The 17,890-nt window shown below is 42.4% G+C and overlaps 1 protein-coding gene across 1 annotated transcript in view; it reads left to right on the top strand.

Moving 5' to 3' along the window:
* Nucleotides 1-17,890, top strand: part of fgfrl1a (fibroblast growth factor receptor like 1a) — a 67,490-nt gene that overhangs the window by 38,528 nt on the left and 11,072 nt on the right. The window contains exon 4 of the mRNA XM_020084074.2: nt 14,755-14,832. Coding sequence (XP_019939633.1) covers nt 14,755-14,832 — 78 coding nt within the window. The remainder of the gene's footprint in view (nt 1-14,754; nt 14,833-17,890) is intronic.

Consider the following 17,890-nt stretch of genomic DNA (forward strand, 5'->3'; position numbering starts at 1 on the left):
CGTCTGTGTCTTCTACGTGTGTGTAGCCGCTTTTCTATATATTTGATATTTGTTTTCTTTTTGCATTTTTTTGCGTCTGTCACGGGGTCGTGGGGGGAATCCAGTGGGGGGGGGATCTCTTGCTGTGTTCTCACATCGGATTCTCCTGGATTTCTATGGATTTTATATTCGGAGGCCTGGCAGAGAAAGTCCACAGAGACTGAAAGCAGCTTATGAATTGGTGTGTGATTGAGAAATCCCTGTGTTTAGCACTGCATAATGTGTGTTAAAGGGAGAATGTGACGTGTGCTGTACCGTACTGTGAGTGGTTGATTATAAAACTGGAAAGGCTCCTGTATAAGAACAGTCCAAATCCAGCTGCAGATGCAGTTCATTGAGTTTCGGAAACAGGTCTCTGTGGTTTGTAGGTTTTCTGAGGAAGTTGTTGTTGTTGTTATCTTTCAGGCGAGTAGAAGAAGGTTCTGATCTCATCCCACAACTCAACCACCCTGGGTAAAACCACTCGACAGCCATCAGGACTCGCTGTGAAAAGAAACAGCTGTGTGATCGGAGCCCGTTTCCTCTTCACGGTGCAGAAACAATCTGGGCTTTGGCTGGTCTTGTTTGGATGTAGTTTATTCACTGACTGACTAGCGCTTGCAGACATTGCAGATCCACACACACACAGTTCTTCCACTTCACGTCAGCCTCTTTCACGTAAGTGTAGATGATATTGAACAGTTAATCCCCAGCTGCTTGTACAACTTTGCAGAAAACCCCTCAAATCATTGGCACAGAAGAAAGTGTCGTGTGTTATAAAATAAAATCTGCTGGGTCAGACCCCCCAGTTGGGAAACCACAGGATTAAGGGGAACATAGAGTCATGCACACCTGGTGGACAGGTGCCATGACATCATGATGAACTCCCACACATTGTCAGCACAGTGTCACTGTTCGGAAAAAACAAGGTGTTGCTCGTAGAACTTTTGTCTTTTGAATCAGAGTGAATTCTCCTCTTTTATTTGCACTTTAAGATTCATTTGTTTGTCTTTGTGGGTCTTTTTCATATTGTTTTTGATGCTGTAATTGTTTGTCTGGCTTGTTATAATCATCGTGGCTCAAGAAGACGGCTCAAGATGTTTCAGTTTGTGACGAACATTTAATTGTCTTCGTCAGATTTTTAGGGTAAAATTTGCCTTTCAAACCACGTCTGTTTAGTTAATTTAGATAAATACATGTGTGACCTATGGCATGTGTTGACACCCACACAGTGTTTCCACTTCTGTGATCTCTGAGCCCCCCCTATGAGCAGCGGACATGAAGTAATTCACTAATTCCCCCTGAATCATTTCTGTCCTTGAACGCATCACCTCCATCACGTAAATCTGCCGGCCGGATGATAAAGGCTGCAGGCTGCGGCTGTACCTTTGCCAGATTCCTGTGCTCGGTCCATATCCTCTCCATTTTAGGGAAATCTCAGTCCGTGTTGAACACTTGACCCCTGCTGCTCCATCAATGAAGTGTGAAGAGTGATGTAAAGCAGCTACGTGAATGAGCACACCCGCTGCAGATGCAAAGATTAATGCACCTCCACAGGCACACACACGTACACGTGCATCTGGAAAAGATGATGCGAGAGCAGAGGAAAGAGGGGGAAGCTAAGGAGGCTGCTTTACTTTTATACTCGGGCTTAAAACAACAAAATTAACTTGTGCACATCCAGACATGTATTAACAACCACACAAAACCAAAAACCCGATCCCTCTCTGTATGTTTTCAGAACTCATAAACTCCATCACTGTATGACGTTTATGAGCGAGTGTGGAACCACTTCTGCCTCATGCCTGTATGTTATTTCATCGCTGTGTTGATGTCTCATGCTCGGACACAGTCCACGTACAGAGTCCGAGGAGCCCAAGGTTCTAGATGTATTTTCACTGAACATTTTTCATGTCACGACCAAACCCAGACCTTGAAGTTAACCTAAACCCGCAACTGCCAAGGGTAAATGGCTCGTGCCTGGCCACAGGGTCTGCAAATATACCAGAGCTGGATCTGTAACGCTGCTAGAAACTGGATCTGCACTCATTTACACCACGTAAAAACATGGCACGTTGATCACACATTTTGTATTTGGATCAAATCAGGTGGAAATTAAATGAGGATCTGTGCTTTGTCAGCTGGAGGCGACATAGATGAGCTCTCTCTCTTCCTGTCGTCAGTACAGAGAGGCAGCAGCGGAAAAAAGATTCACTGAATTATTAAGTCAGAATTGATAATGTGATCATTTATAGACCCAATAAAACAAATCCTTCCCTCTGCGTCCTTGCAGCGAGGTTAGGGGCCTGGGTCGTACATATATACATATATATATATATATATATATATATTTAGTTTCTGACTCAAGGACAAATCTCCTCACACTCTTTCACGTGCCTACAAAAGCTGCTGTTGATGATGGATCTAACATTTCTTGATTGTTTTGTAATGTGTCATTTCATCCTGTGCGAAAGTATTTTCTAGATTTAGTTTTTAGTTGCAATGTTCAACATATAGGAAGGAAGTCATTATTATAACAAGATATCGATTTCTCTTCCAAGAGCTTTTGTATTTTGAATGACAAGTGATTACAAAGCAAGAAAATGTTAAATAATTCACTAAAGATTTGGTAAAAATGAATTAGAATAATATGAAAACAAAGTATGACCAGTGGAAGAAAACAGAGTAAGCCCCAATTTTACGAGACGGTACTAACCTCCACCGAGGAGCTTACGTTCTCACCCTGTTTTTTTATTTGTTGGTTTGTAAGAAAAACAACTGAATGGTTTTCCATGAAGCTTGATTGCAGGATGGGTCTGGTCAACCCAGTGACTCATAGAGGCCACTATATGAAAGATGAAGAGACTTGACAGTTTTACATTGTCCAGGAGGATTTGCATTGAGTTGCACTTGGCTGTTTGTTAAAAAAAAAAAAAAAAGGTTGTGTTGCTGAATTTTCTTTTGTAACTCCTGAAAAATACTAATCTTACTTGTGCACAGCTGTAGAATCACAGCCTGGCTTTGGCGTGAATGGTGTTTGGTTGCAGAAATGGTCGGACGCAGCTGTGAGATCAACAAAGAGATTACAAGTTACTTTAAGTAGATTTACAGACTCGAGACTAAAGTCGTCATTTTTTCCTCAACTGACATGACAGATGTTAACGCTGCCTGGCGGCTGCAGCTTCACTGTTGAAGGAAAATGGTGCTGATTGGAGTCTAACATGTCAATAAATCCATTAGTGATAGTTAAATCTGATCGTCAGACGCCGTAGCCTCCTGATCATCTGTTTATGTGCTACGGTTTAGTCTCTTCTGTGTCGTACGAGTAGCAGATCGTGATGGAGAGTTGATTCTGCTGCTTTACTCCTCTGACACTGTGGATGACGGTGTCACTCACAAATTAAATATGGAGTAATTAAAATAAAAGGATGTGGTCGGGGTGAGAAGAAAGAGAGCAGCAGTGTAATGCAGCTGTACAATAGATCTATAGAAGTCGAGGGGTCTGGAACTATTTTCAGCCTGGGGTGTGGATTTTACTTCCTGGAACTGGATTTTATTGCTGAGCACTTTTAGCCAGAACTCTGTTCCCTGCCTTAAATTAGTCACCTGGAAGGGAACTGGGAACATTTGGGGGCTTTTCTGTTCTCAGTGGCATTTTTTTTTCTGCCTGACCTTCACCATAAGCCGTACGTGCTCTCAAGACAACATAACAATTACATTGTTGACGAGTAAAACAGAAGAACACCAGATGTTTGAGCTGTGATCACACTAATATATCCTTCTTTTTCAATAAAAAGGGCCTGTTTAAACCACCAGGACACTGTGTGCATGTGCTATAAGGCTTCATGATTGATCACTTGCTGTCTTCATCCTGCACGAGACATTTAAGCTGATTTATGGTTCATTTATGCTGCATTTACGCTCAAAAAGAGATTTTTCTGTTTCAAATAATGTAACTGTCACTGCTCAAATACCTTCATGCATCCCTTCTGTTGGCATGGGAGAAATACATCCACTAGAGGGCATCGCCGAGTCGAGAGTTTCTGACAACAGCAAACACGGAGGAGGTTTTGATAATGTTCTTCTTTAGAAAGAGTGCTGGGCGAAGTAATGTCATTTGAACGCCTGTATTTTCTTATCAATTACCAAAAGCTGAGTCTCAATTAGTGGGCCGCGTTCTTCAGAGGCTGCATTTGAAGAACCCAACCTATCCCGTGAGTTGTGGAGCTTCTGTGACAAAAAGTTTTTCGATGAAGCAAAGAGCAAGATGAAAACAGCAGAAGATTTATTTTTAAATATTAGCACCCAACTGAACAGTTGAAAAACATCTTTTCAACGTTTCCAATCCACCAATTAACTTTTTTAACCATAGCTGCGTTTTGGAGAATGAGAGACTTTTGTGTCAGTGTGTGTGTAAGTGAATGAAAGCTAGTGGCAAATGTCCCAATGTGTCTCCATTGCTGATTATCTCTCTGTTCAAAATCTGGATTTTGTTCCAAAAAAGATGAAGTTTCATTGTATGTTTATTTTCAAAATGTCTTCCGGTTTGTCCCTGGACTCACTGAGTGACTGACTCACAGCTGGAAAGACAAACTCGGACACACTGCTGCCTGGTCGAGAGATATGGTCAAGGCCAGAGTGAAAGTAACAGGTCTGACACATACCAGACACAGACACAGACACACACACACACACACACACACACACACACACACACACACACTCACACTCACAGTCACACACTGCGGGTTAACCCAAGAGTGGAAAACAGCCCCTCTACCTTCTCTAACGTATGACGCTACATTATTTTTTCCTGTGTGTGTGTGGACAGAGTAGAAACAGCAGGTTTTTCTCGATCATAGAGTCACACAAACACACACACACACACACACAGGTGGCTGTAATTAGTGTGCAGAGCCCATTCATGGCACAAGATCAAACTGCAGTGTGTGTGCTGGGCTTTAGGAAATAAAGAGCCCTGCTTAGACACACACACACACACACATACACACACACACACACACATTCATAGATGCATACACCCTCACTCTTTATTTGTCTTGTTCTCTCTTTAACGTGATGCTGGCGTACAAAAGGTTCCTCCTGAAGCTGTTTTTGTTTAGTCTGCAGTGAAACAGAGCTGTGTTTGACTTGACTGCAGAAACGTACAGACTCAGTGTTTACCTCTGCTCGGAGAACACAGACAGCGAAGGTGGAGGGCGGAGGATTACGAGTTAGATAAGCCAGAAATGTTCGACATCTCCAGTCAACCTTAAGAATACACACGCTTGGTTTTTGCTGTGGTGGTAAGCAGAACTTGTGCAGCTCGAGCAGCTGGGCACAAGGTTATAAAAGCAGTAATAATGCTGCTGATGAGGAAAAGCCTCGAGCGCTCTGTGGTCAGCGCTTCATAGTGATGACCGGGCACGTCTCCGTCTCTTTGTTGTATATCCTAACATGACTGGAATTATTGAACGATAACAATGAGCCGTTTTGTAATGAAACCGTGAGTGGGCTTAGCATGCAAGTGAAAAGAAAGACAGTGTGCACGGTGAACATTGTTTCATTTGGCTGCTTTTCCAAAAGTCTTGGTCTTGGACGGGTTTTTTTAAACTGGCGAAAACGTTGACGGTTGAAATGTTGCCTCACTAAACACTGGCAGCAGAAAAAGAGAGGTAGTCATCACTCTGAATATTAAATGCTGCTTTTGTCCTCCAGTAGAAGTCACGTACAGAATCCACGGCTTTCTCATTTGTTTTTAGCTCTAAAAGCATTTTTATAATTTCAACTAAACTGCAAAGAAGTTTCATTAAACTTGCTTTTTTTATTTGGTCTCAGGACAAATTCTGCTTTGACAAACCTACACTGTGCCTCACAGTCTTCTGTCTTCTGTCAACATGAACATTGCAAATTAAAGTGGCACATTTTAAAAAACAGGGGGTAAAAATGAGCTTTGGCTGGACACTGGTACTTGGTGATGAGGCCTGGAGGTTGTGTGGAGGTGGACAAATACCTGGCAGGACATTTAAGTCACTGGGACTCTCACGAGTCAATCCACTCCTCTATGTCCTCCTCTTCTGTGACAGAGCTGTTCATCTGCTGAGAGTCTGGTGTCTCATACTGTGCAGCCATCCAATAGACTCACTCCTCAAATTCTATGTCTTGTGAGACTCGTTGTCAGAGACTTCCTCCATCCTCATCTGCTAAACATTCCACCACTGGAAGAAAGTGAGAAGCAGCAAATCCTCAGATCTGAAGAAGAAAACCAAAAGATGTTTGGCTGGATAATCTCCAGTATTGTTGCCAATTTACTTTAAATCAGTCACCTTGCAATCGTCTAACAATTCTGGCTATTTTAATAGTTCAGTTATTAAAAAGATTATTAAATCATCTATTCTTACATAACAGACACGAATGTCAATTTTTCACATTTCACAATACATTATTAATGACTGAGGATTCAGCCACATGAATCTTTCCTTATCTTTAGTTCTTACCTAAACCAGCAAAGGGACAAATAAACCATTGAGACTGTACCAGATGTTTGTGTGTGTGTGTGTGTGTGTGTGTGTGTGTGTGTGTGTGTGTGTGTGTGTGTGTGTGTGTGTGTTTCACACATGTAGGTTTGTACCAAATAGGTCAGAAAGCTGGAAGCAATTCCCAGCCAAACGTTGACGTGTGTTCATCATGTTTCAGAGAGACCGAGCTCAGAATTCCACAACTTGTAATCACATTTGTAAATAGCATCGTAAAGTTGCACTCGTAAAAAGTTTGTTGTCCTGGCCCGGTCCAAGGGGGCCAAGAGAGGAGGAGGAGGGGTGAATATTTGGAACAGAAAACACTGTCAAGTGTGTGTGTGTGTGTGTGTGTGTGTGTGTCTGTGTGTGTCTGTCTGTGTGTAATGACGAAGAGTGAGATCAAATGTTCCAGAAACATTTCAGAGCAAAAGATGTTTATGAGGTATTTTCAACCTTAGAAATTGGTGTGTGTGTCTGTGTGTGTGTGTGTGTGTGTGTGTGTGTGTGTGTGTGTGTTGTGTGTGTCTGTGTGTGTGGATGTGATTCAATGGTTTTATTTCTTTTGGACACTGGAAAAAGTCATCGCCTCAAACACACGTCATTAGTGTGATCGGTGCTCACTTGTAATACTCTAGTTTTACACACACACACACACGCTCATGCACACACATTTTAAGCTGTTAATCTGTCATGTGGGCCGCATTGTCGCGAGTAGCAGTTAACTGTAGTGTACGATTGTCTGTTCCGTGGATACAGATAATAAATCTCTCTGCGCTGTCGCCCTTTTTTTCTGTCCAACTCCGTCTTTTCATCTCTCTCCTGCTGCCTCTTGACCTCTGCTAGAAGTTGAGTCAGATCCCATCTTGTTCGCTCTCTTTCTCCGTCGCAGCCCCTTTCAATGTCTCTCTCTCATGCTGGTAATTGAGGACTGTGTAGCAGTGCAAGTCATAATGGTTTCCATAAGGCTGCACAGCGTCTCCACAGGCGAGAGCGTAAATCACAGTGACGTGTGTGTGTGTGTGTGTGTGTGTGTGTGTGTGTGTGTGTGTGTACGTGTACTCTTGCATAAAGGTTACACGAAAAAGAATCCCCTGTAGGGACCAGAGAATTTAAAACCACAGTAAAATCTAGGGTGAAACTTTTGATTATTTTCTTTGTCAGTTAATCTTTTGAAGAGTTCACCACTTGTATCGCACGATGCGAAGGTTCAAAACGGCCAAAAACATCAAACACGGAGGAGATCAGGGTGGCGCTGTCAAGCTGTGCAGAAAGATGATTATAAGATTCCTAGAGTCTGTCTTCACACTGCTTCTTACATTTTAAAAGATGAAACCTGATCATTTTTGGTTATTTTTGCTCAATAAATAGTGAAAGATGTTGCCATGGTTTCAGACAGTATTTTTTAAAATGAGTCGTCAATCATCATAACCCAAAATTACAGCATCCTTGAGCACAAAGATTCATTTTTGACCTCGGACAAAGTTTGAAAAAACACTTCAAGGAGCCCCTTAGTGGGGTTTTCTGAGCTTTAGCTGTATCCAATGACCTGCTTCATGTTGGAGCTTCTTTTTCACGAAGATGGATCTGTTGACACATGAGCTCAACACAGTAGCTGCGCTTGTTTCTTCCCTAAACGTTTAGGATTTGTCTTCTTAAGACGGATCCTCTGAAGCTGTTATCAGACATGAACTGTGGAGAACGTTCGCACAATTGAGTCTGGACTTTCTCCAGAGTTTGGACTTTGTATAGTTTGTTTTTCATGTATGAACAATGCAGCAGGAGAGTCTCTAGTCAGACTCCAGAGTCCTCAGGCGATGGGTGGCACAGCAGGTAGAGGCAGGACGTAACGTAACGTTTTAGGAAGTTCAACAATCCCAGTCGCTCTGGGTGAATCCTCTGGAGAACCTCCTGCTGTATTCTCACATGGGCTCATTCAAGCATTCTCCAGAGTTCTTAGGGACTGGCAGGAGAAACTCTGGAGAAAGTCTGCGGCAACTGATTTGGACATTTTCTTGAATCATCTTGAGTTCAGTGCACGTCTGCGAGCAGAGATTAACACACAACTCCATTCACAGAATACGAGTATTTGATCCAGTGGAAAACCCCAGAGAGAGCATTTACAAATTTGACCGTTTGAGAATTAGGTTTGGTTTGTTAAAACCTTAACTTACATTTCTGTCTTATAACCCCGAACCTCTGTCTGACTCCCTGAAATATCAGCAGCCTCCTGCACATGTTTTGTTATAAAACCTTTTAATTTATCTTCAGTGGGGTCTCACAGAATCAAATTAATAAAAAAAAACACTTTTACATTCATATCCATGTCGGTTTCTGCTCTGCACAGTCTGTCATCAGTGGTTTGGCTTGTTCCTAGCTGCATTAAACAGCTACTGTCCGTAGAGGATTACATGAGCCGCGAATTACATGTGAAACACGAGCCGCTCTGCAGACAGAAGGTTTCCACATAACATCTACAGTATTACATGTTGGATCAGGAGCTGCAGCTTGTAAATCTAGTCTATTCATTACAATAACGCTGTGTGTTGTGTGTTGCAATATGCTGCAACAGAATCCATATAAATGTTCCTGCAACGACTGTAGCTGCAGAGGAAGTGTGGTCGAAATGACAACTGAGACGTAATACTTTGTGAGAGAGAGAGCTACAGACAGACACAAAGAGAGAGAGAGAGAGATGTCTTTATCGGTGTCAAAAATGTGACGTCTCTCGTGTTGTTCCATCGACAAAATACGAGGCATGAAAGAACCGGGCCACATGTGGTTTTGTTGTTTTGAGAGTTATAATGACAGTGTGTGTTGTAGTCGGGGGGTCGGGGCTCCGACAGTTCAACCAACTGCTGAAGGACAAATGATGTTTGTTCTGCTGCTTGTTACAGTCTATGGGTTTGGAGGAGGATGGATCCTTGCAGAGCTGCCATGAAGGAGGGGGTTCTAAAGTTCATCCGTCTCATGCACACAGTCAGTATTTATCAGGCTGCTCTGCTGCCCAGAAGTAATCAGCAGTCTGTGTGGTCCTGTCAGAGGTCAAAGGCTCCTCACGTCTTTCCACAAGTTTGAAAAACGGAATCAGACTTTTTCAAATTGGAGTTGCTCAGTTATCATCACTGTGCTGGCTGATAATCTCAGGATAGAGTTACGCTGCAGCACATGTTTTGGAAAATTTGTAATGCGCCAACTGCAAAACCATCGTTTGAAGCAGATATTAGATAGAGATAGGGATTATTTTCATAAAATGTATTATTGAAACATGCAGGGACACATTTGTTCTGATGATTGCTGAAATTATTTATTATAAAACTACAAATTACTTGACTGCAGGGTGATATAGAGTGGTGATGAGACGATGTGAAGTAGAGAACCATATATTAAGTATTGTAAGTATAATAGTAAGTACATTTCTAACAGCGGGATATTGTGATACTTTTCTAGTTTCAATATACCGTGCAAACAAGCTGCGCTGGCATGTAAATACATGCATAAAGCCTGAAACTGTACTGTGGTCAATGTTTGGAGGACTAACAGTAGTTTACTGGGTTTGTCAGACACATGAACTCACTTCAGCGCTGCTGGTTTTGGCTCCAGGGCTCCAACAATCCGTGGTCAGAAACATCTCACTCCCCTTCACACATGAGCTTTAACACACACACACACACACACACACACACACACACACACACACACACACACACACACACAAAGACACACAGAATGGTTCTGTCCACATATCCAGTGTCTCTATATTAAAACCTGGAAGGACATGACCCTTTAGGAAAACACATACAGTAACACGCTGGACATTCAGGACTCATATTGCGTGCTCATGTCCAATCACTGATGTTTCTCTACAGACCTCAAAGTAAATAAGAGAAGGAGTTATACAAATATACACACTCACACACACACACGCTCACATAAGGGGTACCCAGCCAGTGAATGTGTGAAATGTAGCGCACTGTTGAACCACTTCCCCCTGCAGATCAAAAGAGAGAGGAATGAAAAACAAAAAAGGAAAAACAGGCAGAAAATGAAAAAGGGAGAGATACAAAACACAAGTGTGAGGAGAGAGAGAGAGAGACAACAAACTTTGGTTTTAAAGTTTTAATTAAAATTGGCTCTCAGTGGAGTTTAAACCTCCGCCAATGGCCAGCAGTCCTTCACATTGTTGTCTAGTTCTTAAAAGAGAAAGGGAAGTGGTCTGATGAACTAAATGATTTATTTGTCATAAAAAATCACTGGAGATGAAAACCAATGAAGCATATTTCTCTAGAGAAATACAGGAAAAGCTACAGGCAAACAACTAATGATCGCTCCTCTTTAGAAATATTAAAATGAGCTAGATTGAGATTATTATTTGGAGTACATCAAATTCTACAGACACGTCTCGGGATCAGTGCATCATGGGAGTTTGTCCGCAGTCCACATGCACACGTTTATAGCAACATAACTAAGAAATGGATCAGGGCTAACCTGAGTCAGCATTAACTGTGGGGAGAGTTTAAAGCCGAAGCTTTGAGGGGTGTCTACCTCCTGAAATGTGAACCTCTTGCACCGCAGCTACAGAAAATATAAAAAGAAAGATCTACTGCTCGATTTCTAGAAAATGTGTCTTGTGAACAGAGCTGTGAAACCTGCATTAAAACCTCCAGCCAAAGTATCTGGCCGGACATGAGAAGGTGGAACAGGATCAGAAGAAAACACGTTTATTGAAAGCAGCTGAAGTCTGGACAGAGGAATATGTTTTCTAGTCCCTGTGTGTGTTCAACATGAAACAAACAGTGAAACGTTAACTCCACCACCCACCCCCGTAACCGTGCACTCGAGAATCCGAGCACAACAAAGGTGTAAAACTGACTTGTGCTGGCTGAGATGTTTTCTGGATGTCGAGCATGTTGACAGACGTGTGATTTCACTGTGAAATGCGCTGTTTTAGTTTTCCTCACCGAAGGACGTGAAGGTTTTAAAAGGTCTCGAATCCCGAACATAAAAGAATGTATGTGTAGAGGAATTGTTTCTTCCAGCAGGAGTCTGAGGTGACAAAGTCGTATGTGGTGTTAATGACGCTGCAGAGAGTCGGACCACACATGGCGATCTCTTTCTCTCTCTTTTCATCTCTTCATCATCTTTGGATGAAAGCTTCCTCTTCAAGTCACGGCCGAGGTGACAACGAAGAAGTCAGCTGGTCGTGTGTGCGACATCACGTGTTAACGGTCGGATATATTAACTCCGTGGCCACCCCACTGTTGGGCTGAGTTTTTACGAGTGTGGAAATCAAGCGCTCATCTTTGAAGCACAGTCGGTTCCGTTTATGGTTTTCATGGGAGGCCCCTCTTCAACAGCTGTCCTTATATATGATAGATCTGAAAATGTCAGTGATCACTTGTTTTCTTGTGAGAGAGAACTTCAGCCACATTCATTTAAAGTCAGTCTGGACATATAGAGTAAAGTGCAGAACGTGTTTGGAATTGTTCAATAGCTTGATTAACATTGATTTTTGTGGCCGATATAGATATTCTGTGCTCAGTGTGAAAAATTAGCAATGATTCCCAAGATGTCATGATCAAACCCTTATGATAAAGAAATGTAACTGAGGCTCCATATTTTACGTTAACCCATAAACACTATTATAAATAAGTATAAATACAATCAAATGTATTGTCAAGAAAATAAACTTAGATCTGTTATTTGTAAACATCTTTGTAAATATTGTATTAATCACATCAAAAATAAATAATAACAATAATAAACTACAATTTGTTATGAATCAACTACATAGTGACGCCATTTCATTTTTTATGTTACCATTAACACAGATCTACTGAAATGTCTGTCGACTGAGTTTTATCAGCCAACCAAATAACTGGTCAGGCTCTAAGATTAATAATCTGTAATTTACAGATGAAGTAGTAGCTCTACATTCAACAACCCTCTGGATTTATTACCAACGACCAATATAATCTTTACTATATCTCAAAAGCATATATCTTATAATTCTACTTTTTAAATGTATCTTTTTGTGTAGTTTAATTGTGTGTCTGCATCAGTATCACCATCTGTAGCTGCTAATACATGGGCTATAGACGGTTGGAGTATGTTTTGAATTTAGAAAATACTTTGACACTGTGGATTTTTGGCTGCATTGTATATGGACAGTGGAAGTGGTCCAACCCCCTCTGCCAAGTCAGGTTTACAGGCTCACACCATTCCTGTGGGAGGGAGGGGGGGGGGGTGGGGGGTTTACACCCTGCGAGCTTCTAAACCATGTACCCCCTTCAGATGAGACCCCCACGCACCTTGGCTTCAAACGCGCTGCCCTTTCTCAGAACAGCCTGCATGTGGCAGGAAGGAGGGCTGAAGGGGCGACTGAGAGGGAAGGAGGAGGTTGGACGGGAATACCAGCACCTCAAGTTACCATGTAGTTAAATAACGCCAGAACACACGCACCCACACATGCACGGACACACCTATTCAGGAATTCATATCTCACACATGTACACACACATGCACACACACACACACACACTAAGGGCCTGCACCACGCGGCCTCCCTGCTTTTAATACGAGCCCCGAGGATGCAGGTCATGCTTTGTATTTTCATTTCAAATGCGTCTTTTATTCCATCGTCCAAACGGTGACGCTTCATTAAACGCTCGGAGCTTTCAGGTGGTCCTCTCTAAAATATCTGCAACAGCATGCATGATAAACAGATCCATTTAAAATGGCGTGCACACTCTCCCTGTACTTTCTGCAGGTGGTCCAAGTCCGTTTTCTACATTTCTATGACCATGAGGTTTTGGTTGAAGTCTCAGGTTCAAGCCAAGTTAACTGCACCCCCCCTCCACATGTATTATGACAGATCTGACGTTGCACTGTATGAGCCCTCCCCAGCTTCCTGTTATAGGGCCCCTCGGATACATTGGTTCCATCTTCAAGTGGTGCCTATAGCAGGAAGGTCCCGACAGATGTTTGCATCTTTTTGTTAATCAGTGGAAAGACACACTGATGGAAGGAAACTGAGATTAAAAGAAATATGATGCTGGAGAACGTTATTTGTATGAATGAAGGTATTCAAAACAGGAATTCTACTTTGTTCTGTTATTTTTCCGAGAAAGGTAATTTTGGAAATTTTCAAAAAGTCACTGTTTCTTATTATTGTCATTACATTTTTTTGGGTTTGACAACAAATGTGATTTTGTTCTATTACTGAGAAGTTTGAATCTGGCTAAGTTTGAGCTCCAATGAGGTGCAGAAATTGTGAAGACATGTTTTTCAGTTTTGCTTCACACGTTACATCTCCACCTGCAGCTTTCAGACATGCACTAAATTCTGAATATTCTTTAAAACATTTCTAAAGGGGTTGTATGTGAAAACGCAGATGCTCTGGAAATGTTTTTCCTTCCAGTCCTCTTAGTAAAATGAGCCCATGTGAGAACCAGGAAAATGTCTGGACAAGTCACGGCGAGCGAGTCAGTGCGTTGATGGCGATCCTAACACGTTGACCGACAGAACACTAAAATATAAAAAGAGTACTAACATCTTAGTAGGTGTGTGTGAGGTGCCTACACATAAAAGACGGATAAAAACGTGAATTGGAAAGACGAAATTCCAGAGGCCTCTGTGATGAGGGCTTATGTCGGTGTCAATGTGGCTTAAACAAAAATAATTTATACAGACGTTCTCCTCTTGTTTGAACACGTCTGACTCAGACAATCTCCTTCTGCATTATTTATATAAAAAGAGTAAAGTGCATCTCACCCTCCACTCGGTCTGATTTTCTAACCCACCTGTGATTTCCTACTTGTACCGGAGTATTGACGTCCCCACTTCCCTGACCTGTATCAGTCTGCCTCCATTTTGCAAATTCTTGAAATCGATGTTGAACAAACTACATCGTGACCCTATATTAAAACGGCTACATCACATAAAACAACTGTCAGGCGCTGATAGAAAACAGACAAATTCCTCCTGACTCCCATCCACCCCTGAGGCTTCATGTCAGCCCTTCAGTGTGTAGCTCAAACTGCGTGTGCACATCATTCATGCTTATCGTGATCTCACTGGAGCAACAGATGGGTCCAGAAATCATCAACCCATCAGAGACAATTCAGCACAATTAAAGTTCAAGGGAATATTTCTTAACCCTGCGTCAGAACTCTTCATACCACGCTGCGTATTATTCATAACGTTTTGTCTTTCTCACCAGATGACTCCAGCTCGAGAGGTGGAGCAGGGACGGCCAATGGTGACGCCGAACACGCCCCGGAGCTTGCTGGGAAACTGGGTAAGCACTCACACGTGTAGGAGGGAAGCCTGGAGGTGGCACTCAGGATAGCGGAGAGTGTGTGACTTATAAAGGAACACAGTAGCAGACTGAACAATAAACACCTTGCAAACTGTCAGAGTGAAGAAGGTGAGAGTGTATACGCCCCCGCCACCACACACACACACACACACACACACACACACACACACAGACACACTGCAGGCGGGTTGTTTGCGTAGGTAATTGGCTCTGACAGAGTGGAGTGAAGTCTATTTGTGTGAGGTGTGATTTGGTGCAACAACAGCCCCCCGCCAAGTGTCCCTGGATAGTGTCCCTGTCATGTAATTGAACCCACTCTCGTTGTTATCCTCTTCTCTCTCCGACCTCCATGAATCTGTTGGTCCAGTTTCGCGGCGTGGATCCAATTGGATTGATTGTTATAAGCTGAAAAAACTACATTGACTCAACTTAAAAAATTCAATATGGATTTTAGGAGGCCGATGCCACTATTATGAATTTAAAATGTTCCGATAGCGATATATTGGTCTATGAAGTGTCAATGAATCCGCGGATGTTCTTATCAAACCTTTATGACAAAGAAATGTTTTTGAGGCTTGATCATTTACAGCTCAACCATAAACTTTATTTAAAAAAAAATATGGACAAAACACAAATACAGTGTGAATTGGGAAAATAAACATATTTCTGAAAATAAAATGTTTTTCAGCATTTTCTATTTTAAAAAAAAAGTAAAATAAGTTTTCATGTCTGCAAAGATAAATGCAGATTCCAACATGTCTTTGGGAGGCTTGTATCGTTCTTAACTCTATCGAGGTCCTATAACCCAGACGTAAATACTTCAATACAGAAGATATGTATAGACTTCTGATGCAAATACCTGCACAAGTTCTCACTGCAACTACTCAAGTCAACATGAGTTACCTGACTTTAAAATCTCCTTAATCTCAGTGTCTCTCTCTCTCTCTCTCTCTCTCTCTCTCACACACACACTCTCTGGTTCACTCTGTCTCTCTCTGGCACACCGATCAAAGTCGGTGTGTCGGAGGGTCAGTAGTATTTTTACACTGTGAAGTGTGGCGTTGAAGTGGCCCCTGAGACCCAGAACAAGCCTGCCCTTTTGCCCGCTCTGGCTCTCTCTCTCCTCCCCTCTCTTCCCTCTTTCCACTCTCTGTGTGACTGCTTTTTTCAGTTTGCCCTCACTTCTTCTCCCTCTATTTTTCTTTCTTTTTTCTGCCCCCTCTTTTACCCTCACTTTGTTTTATTTTTTTAACTCTTTCTCTTTGTTCTCAATTTTTCTGCCGTCACTCCCGTTTTATTTCGTCGGCTTTTCAGCAATCTGTCTGCCGTGCGTGTGTTTTAACCTCCACGTGAACTTCGCCCTCTCTCTCTCCCTCCATCTGTTTTCTCCTCTACCTCTGTTTGATTTAGTTCGGCGTAGACATTATAAATCAGCTCATTTCAATTGCACCTCGCTGTATTTTGTTAGTCTCATCTTTATCCAATCCACCTCAGATCAGATGCACTTGGCTTTGGCTCCTCACATCCTCTTTTCTCTTCATTTTAAACAAGTGCAGTTGAATTTATGTCATGACATTGAGCCGCTGCCAAAACATTAAACTATTAATCGCTGCGTTCTGCTGCTCTCCCCCTCTGCTGTATTAATGCATTGACTCCAGTTCAGCAGTAGTCCAGTAGCTTTTCTCAAGACTCTTGCAGGACAAAGGTGAGACTTAAAAGCCTTTGGGGTATGTTTTTTCTGTCAGCGGGCCCAGCTTTGGGTCTGAGCTATATTCCGCTGAGCAATGCAGCCGTAGTGAAATCTCCGGACTCGAGTGCACAGACCCGTCACATAACTCTTCCCTGTGTTTGTTTACCCAGAGCTGGAATAATAACCGTGTCCAAAGAAACAAACGCAACTGCAGTAGTTTCAGGGTGATTTATCGCCCCGGTTGATGGCTATCTGCTGTGGCTTGAACATGAGGGCTGTAAAAATCAAGCGCTCCTGTGAATGATTTCCTCTGCTCCCTCCCTACTGGAGAGTTTCTTTTCCCCCCTTTGATGTGTTTTCACTGCTCGTTGATTGTTGGACTCCTTTTAAAGAGGGATGCCTGCATGTGAATAGATGCATGTGTTTATTGTCTGACCGTTTTATTTCTTTGTGAGTAGGAATATGAGTCTGTGAATGGCTAAGAGGGATCAAGTCATGCATCTGTATGGACGGATGTGGTTGTTTGAATACGTGTATGAGGTTAACTGGCCGCTTTGTGTTTTGTAAGAAAGAGTTTGCGTGGGTAAAAGGAGGCTTGGGTGTGATGCCAGTTGCTGTCTGTCTTTGTGAGACTTGTGCACAGATTCGTGAGCAGATATTTATGGTGATGTTACCTAGCTGTGGGTTTTAGTGAGAGTTCGCGGTGGCACGATTTGAAGTGAAGTGTGTGGCTTTTTTTAACGAGCACAGAAACATAAAAACCCGGGCCATGAGGTGCCGGATCAGTGGAAAATAACAAATCTGCTTTGTCTATATACCGTGAGTGTGTGTCTCTGTGTGTTTGTGTGTGTGTAGTGAAGTCCTGTTTTTTGGGCGCACACTGAAAGATTGATATTTCACCTCATAATTTCAATTTATTTGTGAATAAGGTGGAGCATATCTGACGTCTATCTTATAATGCAGCATTGCAACGATGAAAACAGAGAGTTTGATTTTCCCGGTGAAGAAGGGGAGTTGGGATGAGGGGATGGGAGACAGGATTGAGGAAGTGGAAGGATGGGAGAGGTGAAGGGGTTAACAGGGTGGTTGAGGTTGACTGGTTGAAAAACCAAATGTCTTGCTCCATGATGAGACTCACCAGGTCCTTGATAATTTGAAGGCTGGTCTCTTTGTTCGCCTGCTCACTCTTGAGGTGATTCTTCAGATTATTGACTTTAACATCACAGTCAGTCTCACTCTGATGTATCAGACTCTTCATGGTTTTCAGTTTCTCCGTGAGCTCCACATTCTTATGATCGTCTCCCTGCACGTTGAGCCATTTGTCCGCAGTGACTCCAACCAGACTCT

Source organism: Paralichthys olivaceus, chromosome 9 (assembly GCF_024713975.1).
Source record: "Paralichthys olivaceus isolate ysfri-2021 chromosome 9, ASM2471397v2, whole genome shotgun sequence".
NCBI classification, from domain to species: domain Eukaryota; kingdom Metazoa; phylum Chordata; class Actinopteri; order Pleuronectiformes; family Paralichthyidae; genus Paralichthys; species Paralichthys olivaceus.